The sequence below is a fragment of the Martes martes genome (assembly GCF_963455335.1).
Source record: "Martes martes genome assembly, chromosome: 3".
Lineage (NCBI taxonomy): Eukaryota > Metazoa > Chordata > Mammalia > Carnivora > Mustelidae > Martes > Martes martes.
This window is the reverse complement of record NC_137890.1, coordinates 121,715,286-121,737,211: the sequence shown is the minus strand read 5'-3', so window position 1 is coordinate 121,737,211 and position 21,926 is coordinate 121,715,286. Positions and strand designations below refer to the sequence as shown.

Here is a 21,926-nt window from a genome sequence, read left to right as displayed (position 1 = left end):
AAATGCTTCTCTCTTTTCCAAATACATATTATCTATGAGGCTCAATTTTCTTCATATACTTCAATGAAAACAACCTATTGCAAGAGACTGAAATCACCAACAATATGAAAATCAATTTCCTATTAAGTCAGACATTAAACTGTATAAAATATACAAAACATGGCATTTTTCTTAAATTTGTTTCATCGAGTAGTTATTTTCATACAAATATGTAATGTATAATACTGTTTATTACTCTTACTTTGAAATGATTTTAATATTCCCAGTTTTAATTTCTAATAAAGTAAATGTCGACAGATGTAACCCACACAAAAAAAAGCTCTTTGGAGTCCTAAATAATTTTCAAGAGTACAAAGGGAACTTAAGTTCAAAGAGTTTAACTGCTACAATAAAGAAGAGTACTACTTTCCTGGCATTGCTCAACCACAGATATCCTAAACAAATGGATGTGGAGTTTCCAAGTTAAAAAAAAAAAATCCTACTAGGTATGATAAAAATTCCATAAAACCATTTAGAATCTTTGAGTGATACTATAGAAAAAGAAGTTCATAAGAAGGCAAAATGGGTCTAAGGAATTCTCCATGTTTAGAAACTAAATTGTAATAGCAAAAGGAATCTGGCTAATGCAGTGAAATGCCCCTAGGAAATTGGCACGTAAGGAGAGCAATCTACTTATTGTACCAGATTTTTAGAATAATGTATAGTAATGGAAAGCTGCTTACACCTTACTTTCAACTTCATTCTACTTCCAAGTCTGACTAAAGCCAGAATGCAGGAAATGACAGAGCTCTAGGCCTCCTACTGTCTTCCCGAGCTTTCAGAACAGTAAGTACTTCTCACATAAAAAAAATCACAACTCAAGGGAAATGAACTCATAAAATTATAATTATAATTATATAGGTAGCCCTGAAAATCAGCTTTAGAAGAAAAACCATACAAATGTCCAAAAATAAAAAAAGCATTGCCTAAATCCTTGCTCTATGATAATACAAAGCACTATATTTTATTTATCCTTAAACAAACAAGTAACTTTATATCAAACAAATAATTTGTGCCAGGTCACTTATCTAGTAATGGCACAGACAAAATACAAACCAAAATCTGTCCAAAGTTAGTGCTTGTAATATACCAATGATGTACAAATGAAAATAATAATCAATTCACTAATTTATTGAGCACTGACAGCCTATCTGGAATTATGACTGATTTTATCAGGATATCAATCTGCTCTTAAGAAATAATGAAGTACAGCACTTTATAATAAAAGTATAGCATCTAGTTGAATATTAAATCAGACATCAATTTAAGCACCAATTCTTAAGTGGTAGTGAAGTTAAAATAAGGGCTACTAGTAATATATGAACATTTCTTTTTTTTTAAAGATCTATTTATATATTTTAGATTTATTCATTCATTTATTTTATTTATCTATCTTTGAAAGAGAGCGTGTGAGAGCATGCACAGATAGAGGGGCAGAAGGAGAGCGAGAGAATCTCAACCAGACTCCCCGCTGAACACGGAGTCTGCCACAGGGCTCAATCTCAGGACCCTGAGATCATGACCTGAGCCAAAACTGAGTCAGACGCTCAACCGGGTGAGCCACGCAGGCACCCCGAAATAGACATTTCTTAAGAGGAATGAGACTTAAGCTCTGTACAATTTAAATAGAGGGAAAGAGGACAGGGACAATGAACAACTGAGAATGAAGTAATACCACAAACAAGAAACAATAATGGAAAGAAAAATAATGTATGGGAAAACAGTGAAGAGAATGGCATCATAATAGCAGAGATTTCATTAGGTCAGTGATGTAAGCTTTCCTACCAGTATTACATATCTACATGAATTGCTTCTACTTATCCAAAATAGATTATAAAATTCTACATACCTTTCTTAATAGCTTTGTACTTCTCTTCATTCTCCATAAAATTAGGATCCATCTTGAAAACATCTTAAAAAAGATTAAAAATTATTTATTTTCCCTATTTACATTTGTTGGAGCCCCGCTTCCCAATTCACCCTGTACCCTGCCCCTCCCCAACTCTAACTCACTAAGAACATCTTCTGGATTATAGTCATCCTCCAAAGGGAGCATATGGGTAAACTGATCATCTTCTTCCACTAAGTCAAGTCCTTCTAGGATAACCGGGTGGTCCTTGAATCCATCCTTCCGTACAGCAAACATCACTTCAATCATATACTGAACTCTTTTGTCAATTTCAGACTCATGGAGAATGTTTCGGAGGCGCTCAAATATAGCTAAAGTTAAAATGAAAGAAAAAAGCAATAAAATAAGCAAAAGATATTATAATACTCAAACAAAAGCTCAATATCAAACCAAGGTAATATACTTACCATTGATTCCTCTTGGTGACACTTGTGTTAATTTGAGGCCACATTCCTTGAGAAAACCAATAGCTACTTCAACACTATCATCTGTTGGTCTTTCTAGGAGCAAAGTGAGCATCTCTAGGCATAAAACTTCATGTGCCTTAAATAGAATGAAGACATATGGAATTGAGAAAATGCTTTTACATATATTAACCTACTATTGATAGTAATTAAAAAAATTGGCAAATCTGGTTTTTGCAGCAATAATATTATATATATGATGAGCAAAGTTTTAGAATGCATACAGAAATACTCCAAATATGGGATACAATTTTTCTTTCACTATTATTATGTCTGTTAAAAATTTCCAGATGATTGTTCCAAAAATTTAAATTGATTACATTAAATACAACTACTTGATTTATCTCCAGAAGAAATAATTCTTATATATTATATATAGGAAACAATAAAATGTCTACAGGAAATGCCATAATTAGTTTCAAAATAGAAGTTAAAAATTATGCTACACTTTTTCTAATGCCGTTCTTCACAACCACAACTCTTTATATCCATTTCCTAGTTCATTCTATCAGCAATTCTGTTACACAGCAAATAGTTCTTAAATTACATGAACAATTTTATCAGAAAATATCTGGGACTCAAGGAAGGTTTTGAAATACTTCGCTTTTTTTTTTTTTAAACTAAATCAAGTTATTGACACCGGCCATGTTAAAAATTTAATACTTAAAAACAATGCCAGGTAGGATGGGAATAAAATTCTATTGAGCAGCTTTGCTGTGAAAAGGAAATGTACTAGGAAGCATTTTCAAGCCACCAGTACATACGCCTTCATAAGGTCAGATACTTTTTTGAGATGGGGAAGTAAACAGTCTAACTCTTAACTTAGGAAGATACTCTTTCCATTGAGCACAACATCTAAAATACATATTGCTTTTATTTTGTGGTATGGTGGGGAGGTCTAACAGTCTTAGTCTTGTGTCAGTGATAAGAAAATATTGCCCTGTACCACAGCTGGAAGACCTAACATAATTAACATTTTAATGGTTTTGTGGCAATGCCAAAAATATTTTCAATATAAATGAATACACATTCAAAAACCAAAACTTACTTTCTGTGCTTTCACATAGATAGGTGAAATTAAGTCCCCATGGTCTTAAGAAACAAGTTATCATTGTAATAATAACTTAACTCATTACGTTAAAATCTAATGGGTTTTTAAGAATGAACACGGAAATTTCATTTGGAAAGAATGAAAATAATGGTAAATAAATAAGATTAAATGTGACTTCAAAATTCTTCCTCTTATATGTAGTTAAACATAATATACATCTGAAGGAAACCTTTGAGTATGAATAAGAGAAATCCTATTTTTTAGTTTAAATAGAAGCTAATTCAAAACTCTCAAATAAAAAAAAAACCTCAAATAGGTGAATGAATGAATACAAAATAAACACAAAACCTGAACATAAAGAGAAAATTACTTGCAATTAAAACAGATTAAAATTATCTAATTTATATTTTATAAACTGATTCTTTTTTTTCTTTTTTTGAAGATTTTATTTACTTATTTGAGACAGAGTGAGAGTGAGAGAAAGCATGAGTGGAGAGACAGAGAGGGAGAAGCAAGCTCCCTGCCAAGCAGGGAGCCTGATGCGAGACTTGATTCCAGGACCCTGAAATTATGACCTGAGCTGAATGCAGACGTTTAACTGAGCCACCCAGGTGCCTCTATAAACTGATTCTAAGAATATATGACTATACACTAGTCATTGCAGAGAAAAGATTTTTTTTATAGAGTATCAGATAGTATTACATTCTCAACAATAGGTACGGGAGAAAAGAGTAGAGGAAATATTAACTTTATTGTCTTATAAATATGATTAAATTACATTCTTTGAAGGAATAATTTGTAGCTGAATAACCACGTACATATTAAGAGTCAGATCAATTTGACAAAATATTTGTTCTGAGTTCCTTTTTATATTTAAGATAGTAAATTATTATTACAGTTTTAAAACTAAAATATCACCTGATTCTTTTCTGAAAGACCACAAGGCAAAATAAAGATAAATATGTGTCAATGAAGTGGCATCAAGCATGTGATGTTTAATGCCACTGCATGGTACCAAATTTTGAGAATTACTTACCACATTTTGGTTAATAAGATGTGCCACAAATTTTGAAGCAGTGAGACAAAGTTGCTGAAAAGTGAAGGTAGAGACAATTTAAACTATAAACTAAAACCAATTTTCATTTAACTACTAAATCTATAGCTTATTTATTACATACTTTATTTAAAATACATAGCACACAAGGATAATTTTGATGATGTAAGAAAGTTACAAGATAAAAGCTATTAAATGTGAAATAGTGTCATTTCTGGCTAAATAATTATAATCCTACAGTTACAGCTATCTTTTCTGTGGCTCACTGTAAGCGGCCAGAGATATTTAATGAACAAAAAAAATGTTCTCATGAAATGCAGTTTTTAAAAAGAATTCCTAAGTAGCAATCAACATTGCTAATCACTGTTGATACTGGATTATTAGTCTGTCCCTATGTAGCTGTCGACTTAACACGCCCATCATATATACCTTATCATTTCTTCGATAGCCTTTTCGGAAATTAAGAATTAACCTCTTAAGGATTAATTCCCCAATCTGTGGAAATTTTGAGTTGATAATTGCCACTAACGCTGCATAAACATGTGTGAAGATTGGAGAAGCACTCTGCGCTTGCAAAACAGATCTGGACAGCAGGCCTCTGTTTATAAAAGAAAAAAAAGTCAACAAGGTTCCACTTCTAACTCATTTTGAAATGACCATGGTTCTATACGCATTTGATAAAGGGAGAGATGCAAAGTTATTTCTAGCAATGTAATGACAAATAATTACTGAACTGCCAAAAGGCAGGAAAACAGTTTATCTTAGTAGCTATCAGGTTTAACTTTGACAACTGAATCAACAGAGTAGAAAATGAGAAAAGAAAACCCAGCTTATATAAACTGTGAGATCTTAAGAACCCATATAGCCTCCTGCTGCTTTCTGACTAAAATGGGAGCACTCTACCTACCTACCTTTGAGGACAAGCTGCCTCTTGGTCAACTTTCTATATCTCCACAACATGTCACATCTTACTTTACTTGCTCCCGCACCAATGTTTTGGAAATGATAAATCAGAGTCATGTGAAATGACACAGGAAAATATCCTTCAGATTTCAAAATAAAAAAAATATATGACATTTTTATTTCCTGATCCTTTTAAAATCACAACCAATTAAAACTACACAAAAAATGACTGTCATTCCCTTCTGCTTTTCTAAGATTGATCACTGATCTTTCTTTTTTCTTACACCTTCTCACTTTTCATTAGAAATTAAAATTATATATACATATATAAATAAAATGTTCATTATTCCTTTTGAGTTTAAATTATTGAAGTATTCAGTAAACAAATGTCTACACAAAAATCATTATGTGACATCAGACCTTTTCAAAAGAAAATTTTGCACAATTTTGCACAATTTCTAATGGTGAAGTACAAGTTATTTGCTAGTGGCCATACATTTTTACAAGAATGCATTTTATATAATTATTCTCGACTACTACTGAAGTAGCACAATAAATCAACAATTATTGTCCATGTAGGTATTATGTTCCTTTGAAAAACTGCTATGAAATACTATAAATAAAATAGCTGATGCTTACCTTCCTCTAACTATGTTTTCTTGAAGAAGTTCTTGAATAATAATACCTATATTAGAGATGTTGACTTTGTTGATAAGACCATTGATTGACTTCTTTAGGGCCTCCCAGCTCATCCTCTGGTATGCTAAGCTAAAAAGAATTGATTTTAATAAACATGAAAACTTTGTCAACAATTACAGTAACCAGAGATTATAATAAGAACATAAAAAATACTTAGGCTTCCTTTGTTTTTTAACATTATTTTCACAAAATGACCTCAAAGTGCAGTAAAATAAATGACTATATGAATACCTAAACCTATATTTGATGTTCTGTATATGTGCTTAACTACAGATCACTTCTCTTCAATAACATAATAAAATTATATAAGGATATATAAGTATAATGTTTTGTTTTTACATCCATGTATATTGGAAATTATAACATTCATTTATTAGACTCAATACATGCTTATTTTACATTATAATACTTCAGTTAAAATTGTCTTTAAATATCTTAAAATGACAACTTAAAAAAATTTTAAATTATAACATGAAGTATCCAAGTATAAGCCTTAAAAGGAGATTTTTATTATGTCCTTTTTTTATAAAAGCATGATAAGAAAAACAAGATTAAATATTCTAAACTGTAAAGAAATGGCAATAAATACAGGAAAAGGGCATCACATGAAATATGGGGCTGAAGGACTGTTGTATTTTAAAGAACATGTCCGCATTTAGGCAGTAGTCCCACACTGTATTGCTTGTTTTTTAACTCAGACCTTAGGCAAATAATTTAGCATAACTAGATTTGTTTAGGTTTAACTTGGTAACACCTAAGGTCTTCTAAAGCTCTGTAAGTCTATGGTTTTTATATTTATTTCTCTGTGGAATAGGATTTCAGCTGTAGAGCGTCTTATCTTTCTCATCTTCCTTATATTTCTCTGGTAGTCTGGTGAAGCTGAAGGACTTCTTGGAGTAATATATATAAATATATAGCATTACAAAGGATATCAATCATATTCAAATAGTTTTCAAAGCATGAAAAGAAAAAAAATTTGATACAAAATTCTAAGTGGTTCTTAACACATTAAATAACAAGAAGTGGTGGTAGAACTAATAACTTCTTTAATTTCCAAGTAGCATGGGTATAAGCAGTATTTTCATATATTTGCAGCAAATACTCTTGTTAATGCTACAGTCTGCTGCCCACATTCCTGATAGGAAGAAATGCTAAATTTTAGAGGAAAGTAAAAATAAAGATGCAATTTTTTCTTTCCATTTATATTCATGTGTTGCCTAAATTCTACCTATGCACCTTTTGAAGGTCTGAAGGTTAAGGATCCCTGTTCTGGAGTGGTATACTAAGGGAGAGGTGGTGAGAGCAGTCTACCCTGGTGGGAAGGGTATTTTATCACTGACATTGTCCTCAGCAGACAGTGAGGAAAAAACGCAGACTGACCTGCAGTTAATTATATTGTTTTTAAATTCCTTATAGATCATGTACTCCCTAAATGCCTGCATTTGAGGTGGGTGCAACACTTCCAGGGGCCCCCAACCCCAACCCCTTGGTATGCTACTATTTGAGAAACAAGATCAATGGCTTAAAAACTAGCCTAATGAATAAGACTGCTGATATATAATCACAATCTCTCCTATTAAACTTTGGTCAAACAAACAAAAACTATGATCAAGTACAACTGTACTTCCTAATTAAGAAGCCTACAATTCTCCTGACTTAGTATCTACTGAAACTAAAGTCTATAGACTTCTCTTAAGAGACTTCTACTTCACTTTGTCCCCTTTACAGACTATGACTAAGTACAGAAAGTACTTACTGAAGTACTTTCAAGTTGCCATTAAATACAGATTTAAACTATATGAAATTATCTTCCAGGAATCAGTGTAAAATCACGTATACTGGGGACTCTTCACTCACTTTATTTATAAGGAAGACATGGCTTAATAACAATGTTTCTGGTCTTTTATAATTAGGATTGCTTTGGGCTGGATTGGAGACAGTGACTCTCTCACTAAAGCTGCCACCATTGCTTCCTCCTAAGAGCAGAGAGCATAAGGCCTACATGCTCAAGAAGCTCCTGCTAACCACAGAAGCCATCTCCAGACTCCTCCTAAACATAACACTGCAGGCATTATTACCATGTACTGGAATATGACACATACAGAGAAACTTACTAATTAGTTTTAAATTTAATGTCACCTAATGTCCCTTTCTAGCTCATAAATTTTTAAAATTTTATTTCAAATATTTATACTTTATATACATGACATTTCTACTTCAAACTAATTCATGAAGTAAATATTAGATTTCATTTATATAGGGGTCTGAAGTACTTTCAAGTTGCTAATAAAATACCTATGAAAGATGTGGGAATACTCTTTCTTGGCTCACTTGGAAATCTATTTTTCTCAAAGTGTAGCTACCCTTTGTCCCAATCTTTTTGTTACCTAACTGGAAACTGAGTGACCATTTCAATCCTGGACCACACTTTTCGTAATTATCCCCTCTCATGCCACTGAAGAAAGAGGTCCTGAAAACTTAGCAATACTTTCACATATAGCTCCTCTCATCTCAATCATTTTGAAAAGGAAGTGAAGGTGTTTTGAGGATGAATGTTCATAAATGAATTTTGACTGTTTGCCTTAGCAAAAAATTACAGTCTGAGATGGTATGGTCTAAGAAAACTACGGAGTAGAGAATATTCAACTGCCTTTCATGGTCAACTTTATTTCATAGATTAGTATAGGGGTTGGCAAACTACATCCATGACTCAAATGCAGCTTACAGCCCATTTGTGTAAAGAAAGCTTCATAGGAACAGAGCCACACTCATTTAAAGAAGTTGAGCTAATGTCAGGGCAAACAATAAGCAGAGCTCCAAGGGAGCTTATGGAGTAAAGAGAAACCTAATTTGAGGTCTCTACCACTGTGGACTAATAATGTAAACTCTCAACAGCCCATGTTAATTAGACCATGGTTGACTTTTTTCAGTGAGGGTATCATTACTTTATAAACTCAGTGATATTGACATGCCTGTTTTTATCTGTAATTTGCTCTTGCATCATCCTGAGCTTTGCAGGAGGAATATATGCTCCACCCGTGCGAGTAAGAAGAGGATCCAGCTCATCTTTCTTCTTCTTTGCAGTGGGTTCATCCTGAGCAGAGGAACTCTGGGTTACTGATGGTTCTGGGCTTCTTCTCCCAGGAGTTGGGGATTTCCGAGACCTTTTACGATCCATATCTCTTTCTCTTTCTCTGCGTTTTTCTCGGTCCCTACTTCTGTAATATTAAAATTTTTTTAATGGAGAAAAGATAATATAAATTACATACATTACATTTTTTCAAAGTTTTTTATTTATCTGATAGAGAGCATAAGTAGGCAGAGCAGCAGGCAGAGGGAGAGGGAGAAGCAGGCTCTCTGATGAGCAGGGAGCCTGACGAGGGGCTTGATCCCAGGACCCTGGGATCATGACCTGAGCTGAAGGCAGCTGATGAACCGACTGAGCCACCCAGATGCCCTATAAATTACATACTTAAATGAGCTGCATACCAAATGAGCAAGACCATTTGCAGGCCACAAATTCAGACAGGGGCAAGTGGTTTGGAATGGTGAGGAAGTGCTTCATAGAAAAAATGTAACTTAAACTAGGGCTTCAAGGCTTGACAGAATTTATACTGGGGCAAGGGTGGGAAGGTGGAGGAAGAAGGAGGGCATTCTGCAACTAGTGGAGAACAGAATAACTACTGGAAAAGGGAGTAGGATGTTCAAGTTATTAAGTAGTACTGTCAGGAAACAATAAAGAATCATGTATAATGGTAGTTGGCAAGATGAGTTTGAGTCAAGGTATGAAATTTTAAGACAAGAAACAGACTTTAAGCTTTTTATAATAGTCAATGGAGACTCATTAATAGTTTCTGAGTGTGAGAGTGACATGGAAACAATGTTTTAAGAAGACAGTTTAGACCATGATGTACATGATAAACTGTATAAAGAAGAAACCAGAGCGTATTTCTAATAATGGCAATTCAGGAATAAAAAATGTAATAAAAAACTGTAACATTTGAAATTACTTTTTGATAGAACTGGCATTTAAAACCTCAGAATATCAGAAACATCTGGTTATTTGGGATGGGAAAAAAATAACTATTTTCCTGCTGTAACTCTTCCTGACTATTGTAGGTGAGTATCCTTTCTTAAGGTAACATTTTTTTAAAAATCAAGGTTATTATTCTCTGAGACTATCAAGAACTAACAGGAAAGTAAATTCTTGCTTTTTTGCTATCATTTCTGAGAGAAGAGTTTGTCCACTTAGCTGGGTTTTTTTTTTTTTTTTTTTTTTTAACCTATACTGCTTTGGAAACTTAGATCATTCTGCTCATGCTTTGTGCAACCATTAGTTAAATGAATACAGTAAATAAAAACAAGTGTCATTTATCATTACTACCAGGAAACCGCTTGACAGATTTTAGCTAGATCTGGGGGGGGTCTGTATTTGAGATAGTCTGTCTTAATTACAACTTACAAAGAAAGAGAGAAGGAGTCACCTAGCCAGCTAGATTCAGACGAGCTGTTTTGAAATTGAAGTATACCATTGTATATGGGAAGACAGAGTGAACAGAAGGGGGAAAAAAGTAGTTCCAAACAGACGTCCCAGTTAGTTACAAAGACAGGTGCACTGCAATCTAGGCACCGATTTGTAACTGAGTTGCTTCTTATTGTGAGTGTAGAATGCTTCAAGAGAGTAACCACAGCAGGGATTTACTGGCATTGGTTATGATTCTTCTAAGAATCACTAGGTAAGACAGCTAACTGGCTGATAAAATTGCATCTTTACAATTTCACTGTTTGTTCCTCTCGAGTGCAGAGATAACAGTCTTCTTCAAGTCTAAATTTCTCTTCCAATGCTTTCATACTGTTAGCTTTTATTTTCTACATAATACACAGTCTGCTTGAGTCACAGTGTGAGTGTATGGATCAAATGAGACTTACGTACATACACTGGACCAAACACAGTTACAATGAAGTAATACAGAGATTATGGAAGAAAAAATGGGTTTTGGAGTCAAAATTGAGTTCAAATCCCACTTTCATTGCCTACCAGGTAGGCAACTGCAAACTCAGGTAAGTTACATAATCAATTCAAACCCACTTCACTTTTTTTTTTTTTCCCTGAGAAATTGTGAAAAATAGTATCTAGTTTGTAAGAGTCTTAACAGTATTTGAGAAAGACTGCAAGATGCTTAGCTCACCAATTATGGTGGCAGTAGCTGGTTCTCTCGAGGGGTCATTAAGGGGACAGCAGATGAGTCTGGCTTTTGGAGGTTAATTTAATCTGACATTTTACTTTCAGGTATATATTAAAGTAGTGAGAAGGAAATTTAGGTTGCAAATATCAAATAATGTGATTAGCTCCAAACTGCAGAGGAGTTTCATCAAAATTTTAGTGGGGTGTATAGTCTTGATAGTCATGGAATGGGTAATATGAGGGAGACATCAAAAGGATACAGACCTTCGTGAACAATAACATTTGGTAGACAAGTTTTTGAAACTGGATGACTAACAGGGTGGGTAGCCAAATTCTCCAAGGCTCAAGAAAGAGTAAGTTCTATTTAGGTAAAAACTAGACTGGTAACGTCATTCTCACTGTCCCAGTGCCATCATGTAGGAAAGTATATTTTGATCACTCTATGTCATATGATGTAAATGACTTTCATTCAGTAAGGAATCTAAAAAACTCATACTGCCAACTCCTCATGCAATACAGTCCCATATAATGAATAAGAGCTTAGGCTCAATGTCAGATAGACCAGGACTTTCCACTGACATGCTTCTAAAACACAAACAAATGGCTTAAATTCTCTCTGCCTCAGTTTCTTCATCTATAAAACACACAATAATAACTACTTCATATACTTACTGCAGTAAGGAGTTAATTCGCATGAAGTCCTTATTAGAAAGCGTGGTCCTTAAGAACATCCATTTAATGCTAGCTGCTACTTTTACGTGTTTTTTTATGAAGCATAAAGAAAATTTAAACAAATATGATTTTTCTGTAGTTAAAATTTCCAATACTAACCGTGACTCCATGCTACTATCATAAGAACGCCCTCTTCTTGAATGCTCATAGTCTGACCTGTTGTAATCAAAGTGATCTCTATCCCGAGGGGATCTTTCTTGTTCTGCATATCTAACACATAAAATGAGAAAACCAAAGTTATAAGATGAAAGCTATGTTATAGATACCTATATGAAAATCATATATTGATAATGCTGAAGCAACTCTATGACTGAACAATGTCTTACCAAACTTTTCAACAGCTTATTTTGTTGACATCATTCATTTAGTCTTGATTATAAAAGCTTTCCGCTTGTGTACAAAACAACTACTGGAGTTCACATAACCAAACCTGTCATCCTGATTCACACTGTCTAAAGGAAAAGATCTATATCTGGATATCATATACAGTTGGCATGAAAAAAACCCACTCCGCAAACGCTTTATCAAAGCAATGAACAAATGAGATCAATGTCATTGGCTGGCCTTCATAAAGACCAGTTTAACTCATTTCAAGAGATATCCAAAAAACACTGGCTATTAGTCTTGAACCCATTTTACTGAATAGCAGTGAGAAAGGATTGAAACTATTAGCAAACAAGGATGACAGTATAAGATCTGCCATTTGAACTTTATTTTTTTTTTTAAAGATTTTATTTATTTATTTATTTGACAGAGAGAGATCACAAGTAGGCAGAGAGGCAGGCAGAGAGAAGGGGAAGCAGGCTCCCCGCTGAGCAGAGAGCCCGATGCGGGCTCAATCCCAGGACCCTGGGATCATGACCTGAGCTGAAGGCAGAGACTTTAACCCACTGAGCCACCCAGGTGCCCCTGAACTTTAAATATCAATAAAGTCAGAGAAACTTAAGAGAAGTTAAATACATATACACATAATAAATATACATAGTAATAAATATACTAATTCATATTTTATATATAGCTAACCTTTTGAACAGTTGCGGGTTTCAATTGTGTGGGTTTACCGAATTTTTCCTAACAGAGACAGTATTACAAATGTATTTTTCTCTTCCATATGATTTTATTAATAACATTTTCTTTTCTCTAGCTTACTTTACTGTAAGAATAGAGTATATAATATGCGTAACATATACAAAATATTAGTTGACTGTTTATGTTACCAATAAGGCTCCCGGTCAACAGCAGGATATTAGTAGCTAAGTTTTTTGGGGAGTTAAAAGTTATAGAGGCAGATTTTCAACTGGGGGTGGGCATTAGTGCCCCTAACCCCCAGGCTGTTCAAGAGTCAACTGTATACATCTATAAGTAATTTATATGACATATAGATATACATGTTTTTCTGTGCATGTAGAGAGGTGTTTTTTTTTCTTTTAAAAATAGAAAGTAGGTGATTGATGAAAGGTACTAAGTACTTGCAAACCATGACAATTAATTCAATGTCCATGAAACAAGTTTTTAGAGACAACGGAGTGAAATAAGAAGAAAGTACATATGGGGTAAGGAAGAGATGAAAACCACTGGAAGGAAGTTTAGAGGATGCTTCTACCTTCATAAATTATTTTAATGATTTATTAAAATTTAAATTTTAAATTTAATTTAAATTTAATTAAAAAAATTAAATTTAATGATCATTTATTAAAATTTAAAATTATTTAATGATCATAGCTCACTAAGTGAAATAACTGAAGTACTACTATGAATTCCTGATGAACATTAATAGCAATATTTCTAGATCTTTCATCTTAACACAATTATAAGATATGACATATACATAAAAGTACTCTAAAATCTATAAAGAGCTATGTAAAGGATAGTAGTAACAATAAAAGCAGCACTTCAAAGTAAGGTGATTTCAACTCAGGTTTCCATTTTATAAACTTTCATTCAGTGTTTCATTCAGGATTCATTTCATTTTATAAAACTTTTATGGAGTATTGGGCATGCTGAAATTATTCTCTCTCACCTCCAAAATTAGATAAAATCTAGAATTATCTACTAGAAACTCCTAGAACAGACATTCAAAAATGATTTGTCCTCAAGCTTATTCAAGTAATACTGCAAAACCATCTAAAAGAAATTGTTCACCCTAAAATAAAGAACCTAAGAGCTAAATATTTTTTTAAAACTTATTACAAAAAATTTAAATTGCAGGAGCACATAAAATTATTTACCTGTCTTCTGGAGAAGAGGTCCTCTGATAGGAATTATAATTTTCCCTTCTGTCATGACCAGAAGAATGCTTTCAAAGGGAAAGAACGAGGGGGAGGGGTTATTTTAAGAAATTATGTTAAAAACACACAGAAAATGAAATATACAACTCAGAAAATTGGTAGTGCTTTACAAATTTTTTTAAAACTTTTTTTTAATCATAAGAATAATTCATGTTACTAAACAGAATGAAAGACAAAACAAAATTTTTAGGCCCTCCAAGGTGAGTATCTGTGGCAGATAATGTTTTCGCTATGGACCACATACTTTTTTTAATTAAAAAAATTCAAAGTAGAAGAAAATAATTCTCAAATTTTTGATGCCACTTAGTTGATATTTTATTCCTTTATATTGTTTTAAATATACAGAACATCACTTTTATAAACACCTTTTGGTGAAAAACAAGACCAAAGCTTTTTCTTGGTGAAAAACATGACTAAGGGCCAGAGGTCTTCTAGCAAGAAGAGTTCACTCTTGTGGTTATATCAAAGTCTTATAATACTGCACTTATCTCCCTGAATCTACTTTGGCTTATAAAAACCACTTTAGAACAAGATGGGATCAGGAGGGAGACAAACCATCACAGACTCTTAATCTCACAAAACAAACTGAGGGGGTCGGGAGAGGGTGTTGGGGTGACGGACATTGGGGAGGGTATGTGCTATGGTGAGTGCTGTGAAGTGTGTAAACCAGGCGATTCACAGACTTTTACCCCTGGGGCTAATAATACATTATATGTTTATTTAAAAAAAAAAAAAACACCACTTTAGTTCTAGAAACCGACTCTAATATATTTATGAAAATTCATTTTTACTTTCAGGAAACGCTGTTCAAATGTCTGACCTGCATGGCACTATGTTAGATTCTACAGATTTGAAAAACATGATTTGTGAGAGAGAGATCCTATGCCAAATCCTTTGAAAAATAACAAGAGATACAAATAAGTAACTCCACTGTAACATGAAACTGAAGAGAAATGTCACACAGACAGAGATGAACTATCCAGTTGGAGAACAAATCCTAATTTAAAAATCCAAATACAGTTAAAAAGCAAAATATTTATCTCTGTAAATAGGTAAATTTTTTACATCACTGATGAACATTCATATTGTCCAGTTTTTTTTTTAAGGATTAAAACCATTTTAACTAACCTTAACTACAAGAAAAGAAAAACAGTATGTTTTTTTAAAAGTAGCTTTACCTTAAAAGCTAAGAAAAAGGAAACAAAATAATGAACAACTTGTTCTGCATATTTAGATGCTTGCCTCCTTAATGGGAAAAAGAAACGTTTAAGGATAGAAAATTATACTGCACAGAAATATAAACAAGCTCCAACTTCCTCTTATTTTATGACTAATTAACAACAGTTTGAGTCTAACATTATCACAAGTAAACTGCCAAACAGTCTCATCAACTATTGAATTTTTCTAATAGTATATACAAACTAGACTAATCTATTTAGGTGAATAATAAGCATGTGATCAAAATTTGTAATTTACGATAGCCATAGTTTGGATGCTATTTTATACTGAATGCAACCATCTTAAAATCCTGTTTCTCATGTATGTAGCAAAGTTTTAAAAATTATTTCACTTAGCAACAAAATGAGGTAAAAATTGTTCAACATGTATGACACAGTTTTCTATAAAACTTGACTTCAAGATCCCAAACCAAATATGGAACACAAGACTCATCCGATCCATAGCAACACCAAACAGGGTATTTACTGATCATCTATTGTAAGACACAGCCCGTCCTGTGTAGACACTCTGGAGGATACAAGTTAGGAAAAACCCTCAAGGAATTTATGATCTTACAGTGGAAAGATGGCTGTAAAGATTTTCACAATTAAATGTATCAGATTATATGTTCCTGAGAGAGCAACAGAGAAAAGAAAAAGAGGAGGAGGAAGAGAAGGAAGAGGGGAAGGAGAGGAGGTAGGGAGAGAGACAGAGAACAAAACTGCAGTCTACTTTTTCTTTTACAAGGCACAGCAATTATTTTGATTACATTAGGGAGAAGGCCTCAGTTCTGCGCTAATGATTTTTAACACATCTCCGCAACATCTGTTGTAAGCAAGGAGGGAAACCAAAAATATTGAAGTCGTGAATCAGAATTTTGTAAATATGCTTAAGTTAACATGACTGGCACACGGAGAAGTGCTAACAGGACATCCTGAGTAGGGAACAATAACTGAATACTGAGGAATGACAGTGGGTAGAGGGGGATTCGAACTAGGCTTTGGTAGATGAACAGGATTTCACTATGTAAAATATCATTTTGAGATTAGATTCAAATAATAACTTGAATTTTCCTCTTTTCTTAATCATAGCGTCCAGAGTATAAATCAGAGTAGGCACTGAAAATAATATATTGTCAAAATTACCTTCAAAAATTCTCCAAATTGTTCATTAAGCAAAACAAATGTTTATACCATGTGGTTACCTATAATCTCTAACAATATAAAGACAGCAGTATGAGAAGGTGAGTGGAGCAGGGAGCCTGAGTCCAGACCTCTGAGCAACCACTAGGCTCAGGAACCACTCTTTAAGAGCAAGGAGAGGAAGGGCTGAAACAATTAGGAAACTTGCTTCTTGATAGCTAAGGATCAGTGGAAAAACAAAGATCCTCAGCTGAACCCTCCTGAACCTAGCAAATGAGTCCTGAGAACATTGAGGGGAAGATGTGAGCTTTACCTGAGGCAAAAATGGGCCCCACCCAGCTAGCAGACTTGCCTGTGGCTAAGAGGATAGAGAAAAGGAGGCAGACTAAGGCTACAAACAGGTAGAGCTGAGCCACTAAGCTTGGAGGGCATGCTGACTGAGGAAGATACCCACTCCTAGGATGGGACGGTGCCACCGAGGACCCACCAGGACCACAGGAGGTAAGGGTGTAGAAGCACAGTGTAAGAGGAAGAGGAAGACGATTCTGAAAAGACTAGACACATCTCCCTCTGTGGAAAAGGTATCCAGCTAAATCTGAGTGCTCTCATCTAACATGGCTCAATCAAGAGCCAGTTCCTCACCAGTTCTCCACTTTCTTTATGTCCCCAACTTTCAGCACAGTCTACCACCTACTAGGTCCACAATTAAATTAACTGCTTGAGTGCCATTGGACCAATGAGTACAAGCCCCAAAGAGGCAGATTTCAGAACAATATATGGAAGTATCTACTGACAGATGGGTCTAGCTTGAGATAGTGAACTCCCACCAAAAGAGATCTGCAAGCATGGGCTGAGTGTCTACCAAGTCTTATACCCTACAGAATTTAGCAAAGATGGCGGCAGAGCCTGCCCCAGTCTGTAAGTCCATCAATTCCGTTTATTAAACACTTACCAGGCACCAGGGCTAGTTCCTAGTGTCTCCTGCTAAGCTCAGTTTACTGTTTCTCTTTAAAGAAGGAGGTTTAGGGTTGCAGAACTGGTGGAGGAGAGAGGAAGGGAGCAGGGCCTAGATCTGTAATTAAATAAAAATATACCTTCCCCTTTACTAATTCCAAGATCCAAGGTGTGATGTGTCTGCTTGTAGATCTGTACAGTTGAATAGAAGTGGAATGGTTTGCTGTCCTGCTAAGTCCACTGACAGGCAGAGGAACAGTTCTGAGTAGACAGAGTTATTGGTTCCTGTTACTGCTCTGACTGCATTTACTATTCTCCCTTTCTTATAACCTGCCTCGGCCACACTAGACTCTTTGTCTTAATACTTGCTGTTCCACCTGCTTGGCATACTCTTTTCCCAGTTATTTGCATGGCTAACTTCCTCATATCCTTCAAGAGTCTGCTCAAATGGCTATCTTTTCAGTGGGCCCTCCCTATCCAAAATTGCAACCCCCAATGCTAATGATCAACATTACCCCATATCTTTCGTCTGTAGCATAAGTCTAGCTCTTTTTTTTTTTTTTTTAAGATTTATTTATTTATTTGACAGACAGAGATTACAAGTAGGCAGAGAGGCAGGCAGAGAGAGAAGAGAGAGAGAGGGAGGGGGAAGCAGGCTCACTGCTGAGCAGAGAGCCCGATGCGGGGCTCGATCCCAGGACCCTGGGATCATGACCTGAGCCGAAGGCAGAGGCTTTAACCCACTGAGCCACCCAGGCGCCCCTAAGTCTAGCTCTTAATACCACTATTCTACACCATTTACTTATGGATCAAGTTTATAATTTATTTTCTGTCTTCCCACACTAGAACACAAACTCCATGAGACCACGGATTTCTGTTTTGTTCACCACTTTATGTAAAGTGCTTAGAACAGTCACTAGGACATAAGAATTCAGTGAATATTTGTTGAATAAATGAGTGTGTAATGTCTAACATAGAGCACAGAATAAAGAGCTTGTTTATGCACTAGAAATGCAATAAGAGTCTCCCCTGTAGATAGACATGCAGGAACTATGATTAACTAAGGAAGGAGATGCCTGTCTTCCATTTCATGCTCATTCAGGGAAGTATAATCTTTAAGAAGAATAGTGGAATTCCCTGCCCTGTTAATTATTCTTTTGCAGGTGCTCACTCACATGCACTTTCTTGATTTGTGGAGGCAATGATACACACACATGCATACATGTACATGGATACACACACATCATACATCTTCCAAGTTCTCTCACTTGCCCTCTTGCACACTACTGCTTCTATGTGACCATGTGGCTACACTTGAAATTGTGTAAGTTAGATATGTGTATAATGCCTTTCTACTGTCTGGTTCTAATGTCCTAATTCCATGAATGCATTTTTTGATTAAAGGACAGGTACAAGTTTATGTTCTTCATTATAAATTTCAAACACTTACTTTTATCTGTGCCACGCTACTTTTCATTTTCTGTTGCCAGTTGATCTGATAAATCAAAGACTCCTTTGATTATTGTTGTTGATAGTTGTTCCAAGTAACAGGTACAAAATGGTATGAATTCCTTGACAGTTTAACTTTTTTTGTCTGCAAATGTCACCTGAAAGGTATACCAAAGAAAGCTTTGTTAACAGTGATAAAATGTATGTGACATAACAGCTTATTATTTACACACAATGAACATCTGACCATTTTTCTTAATTAGTAGGCACAGATATATAATCAATAATTAAATAAAAATTCAAAAATTCCTTAAACAGTTTCACATACCAATGTATAAAGAACACAATCACAGAAAAGGACTCTGCATAAGAGAGCAAATAATAAGGGCTTATTAAGCACCATAAGGTATTTTAGTCTAATGACTGAGAGGAACAAAAATTAATTTAATAACTGATGTCAGATAACTTTATTCAAATTGCTTTCAGTGAGGGACACCTAAACCCACATCATAAAATAGTACTGTGATATTATAAAAAAATAAGTGAACAGTATAATTATATAAGATAAAATCTATATAAATCTATAAAATCTATATAAACCATGTTTCTATATAAACTAAGAATGAATTCTCCAATGTTCTTATAATGATCACTCAAAAATAAATATGCTGAGTAAAATATAAGGTGTTAAGTTAAAATAATTAAATTTTAACGTAATCTATCAAAGGCACATGATTTTAGTCATACAGGTGTGAGAACTAAGTTATTTGGCTCAGAACAAACCTAGTCATCAACATTAAATGCTACAAAAAAAATTTTTTCAGTACCATCTGTTAATTATATTTTAGGAATTTTTGAAAAATGCTGAATTGCTACTTATGTTAACAGAGAACTATCATTTGAGTACTTAATTGTAATTGCATATCTAAGTGGTTTATGGTTTGGTGTACTGTAATGAAATCACAAAAATCAAATGAGATAGAAGAAAATAAGAGAATTAAAAGAGGTAGAGAATATACAGAAAGAACTGATCCTAGTATCAAAATAACTGAATACAACTAGGAAAATGTTTGTATTTGAATGCCAGAAAGGATTATAGATCATCCAGTTCAATTCCTTTTTAAAGACAAAAATACTGAAGGTCGGTTAAGTCCTTTCAATGTCCTAAGCTATACTACCAGTTAGTGGTGAACCTATAACTAGAAACTTAGCCTAAAGATACTCAATTTTTTTTCCACTAGATCACTGTACACAAATAAATTTTGACACCATAAAGTGACATAGAGCGACTATCATTTAATGCAGATAGGGAAGTACACAAATCATTAGGTTAAGAAAAATTTCTATTACAGCGGTTAGCATGGCATCAAAGTTCTTACAAGCAATATATATGAGATTATTTACAATCTATAAAAGATAATTGCAATCTAAAGCACATTACCACTTCTGTATTTGTAGCTGCAGTCAGACCAACACGCCCCTAGGGCATGCCCAGCAGGAAAACAGCCAGAGGAGAGGAGCCCAAGGTGCCCAAATCTCTGACCACCTCTAAACCAACACATGTGCAAAACAGAGTACTACTAAGGATCAAAGAAGTGAACTGGGATATGAACAGCCACCTAAGAGAACTTATAATTTAAGACTAATCAAGTTAATTACCTAAAAAGTCACCACTCCTCAGAGGAATATAACAGAATCTACAGTCTTAAGGTAACAGTAACAATGCCCAGGATACAATTAAAAATAATTTATCAGAAAACTGTGGTCTAAGCTTAAGAAAAAAAGACAATCAAAGACCAACACTGACATGACCCAGATGTTGGAATTGGCATACAAGGTTTTTAAAGCTTATTCAAAAGTGCAAAGGAAAACATGTTTGCAAGGAATAAAAATAAGAAAGTTTAGCAAAAATAAAGCAAAAGAAAACAAAAAGAAAAACAAAATAGAACCAAACTGAATTTCTAAAACTGAAAAATACGTGAAGTGAAAAATTCACTCGTTAAATACTTAAAGCAAAATGGAGATAAGAAAAAGTCAATGAATGTGAAGTAAAATCAAAAGAAATTAACCAATCTAAAAACAGAGACACAAAAAAAATTTAATGAACAATACCAGGGACATGTGGGATAATATCAAAGGACATAATACCTGTATAATTGAAGTCCAAGAAGGAAAGAGAGGAAAAATGGAATAAAAAATATTTCAAAAAGTAGGGAATTTCCCCCATATTTGGCAAAGTGCATAAATTTACAGATTCATGAAGCTCAGGGAATCCTAGGTAGAAAAAATACAAAGAAAACCACCCCTGTGGACATGGTCGTAGAGAATGGTCAATAGTCAAACTGCTGAAAATCAAAGATAAACAGAAAATCCTGAGAGCAGCAAGAGGGGCAAAAATGCATTACATACAAGAAAATAACCATTCAAATTACTGCTGACTTCTCATCAGAAACTAGGGAGACCAGAAGGCAATCTTAAAAGTGCTGAAAGATAAAAAACCTGTTACCCTACAATTCCAGCAAAAATAAATTTTAAGAATGAAAATAGACATTTACTTATTAAAAGAAACAAAAGAAAACTAAGCGCAAGTAAGAGAATGTATCACCAGCAGACCTGTACTACAAGAAATGCAAGAGTTCTCAGGCTGTAGGTAAAAGATACCAGTTGGAGACTTGAAAAAGGAATGAAGAAACAGTAACTTTCTCAGCAAGCATAAAAGGCTACTTTTTCCTTCACTTGAAATATAGTGGTCTTGGGGCGCCTGGGAGGCTCAGTGGGTTAAGCCTCTGCCTGCAGCTCAGGTCATGATCCCAGGATCCTGGGATCGAGCCCCGCATCG

General features: G+C 34.4%; 1 protein-coding gene across 3 annotated transcripts in view; it reads right to left on the bottom strand.

Annotated features, from left to right (window-relative positions):
* The window catches only part of CWC22 (CWC22 spliceosome associated protein homolog), a 59,761-nt gene that overhangs the window by 22,918 nt on the left and 14,917 nt on the right, over positions 1–21,926 (bottom strand). For all 3 annotated transcript variants that reach the window (XM_080799309.1, XM_080799308.1, XM_080799307.1), the window contains 10 exons: positions 19,089–19,245; positions 14,265–14,332; positions 12,136–12,246; positions 9,092–9,337; positions 6,060–6,188; positions 4,947–5,115; positions 4,500–4,553; positions 2,356–2,491; positions 2,053–2,259; positions 1,889–1,951 (listed from right to left, as the gene is read on the bottom strand). In XM_080799309.1, coding sequence (XP_080655435.1) covers positions 1,889–1,951; positions 2,053–2,259; positions 2,356–2,491; positions 4,500–4,553; positions 4,947–5,115; positions 6,060–6,188; positions 9,092–9,337; positions 12,136–12,246; positions 14,265–14,332; positions 19,089–19,115 — 1,210 coding nt within the window. In that variant the 5' untranslated portion in view covers positions 19,116–19,245. The remainder of the gene's footprint in view (positions 1–1,888; positions 1,952–2,052; positions 2,260–2,355; positions 2,492–4,499; positions 4,554–4,946; positions 5,116–6,059; positions 6,189–9,091; positions 9,338–12,135; positions 12,247–14,264; positions 14,333–19,088; positions 19,246–21,926) is intronic.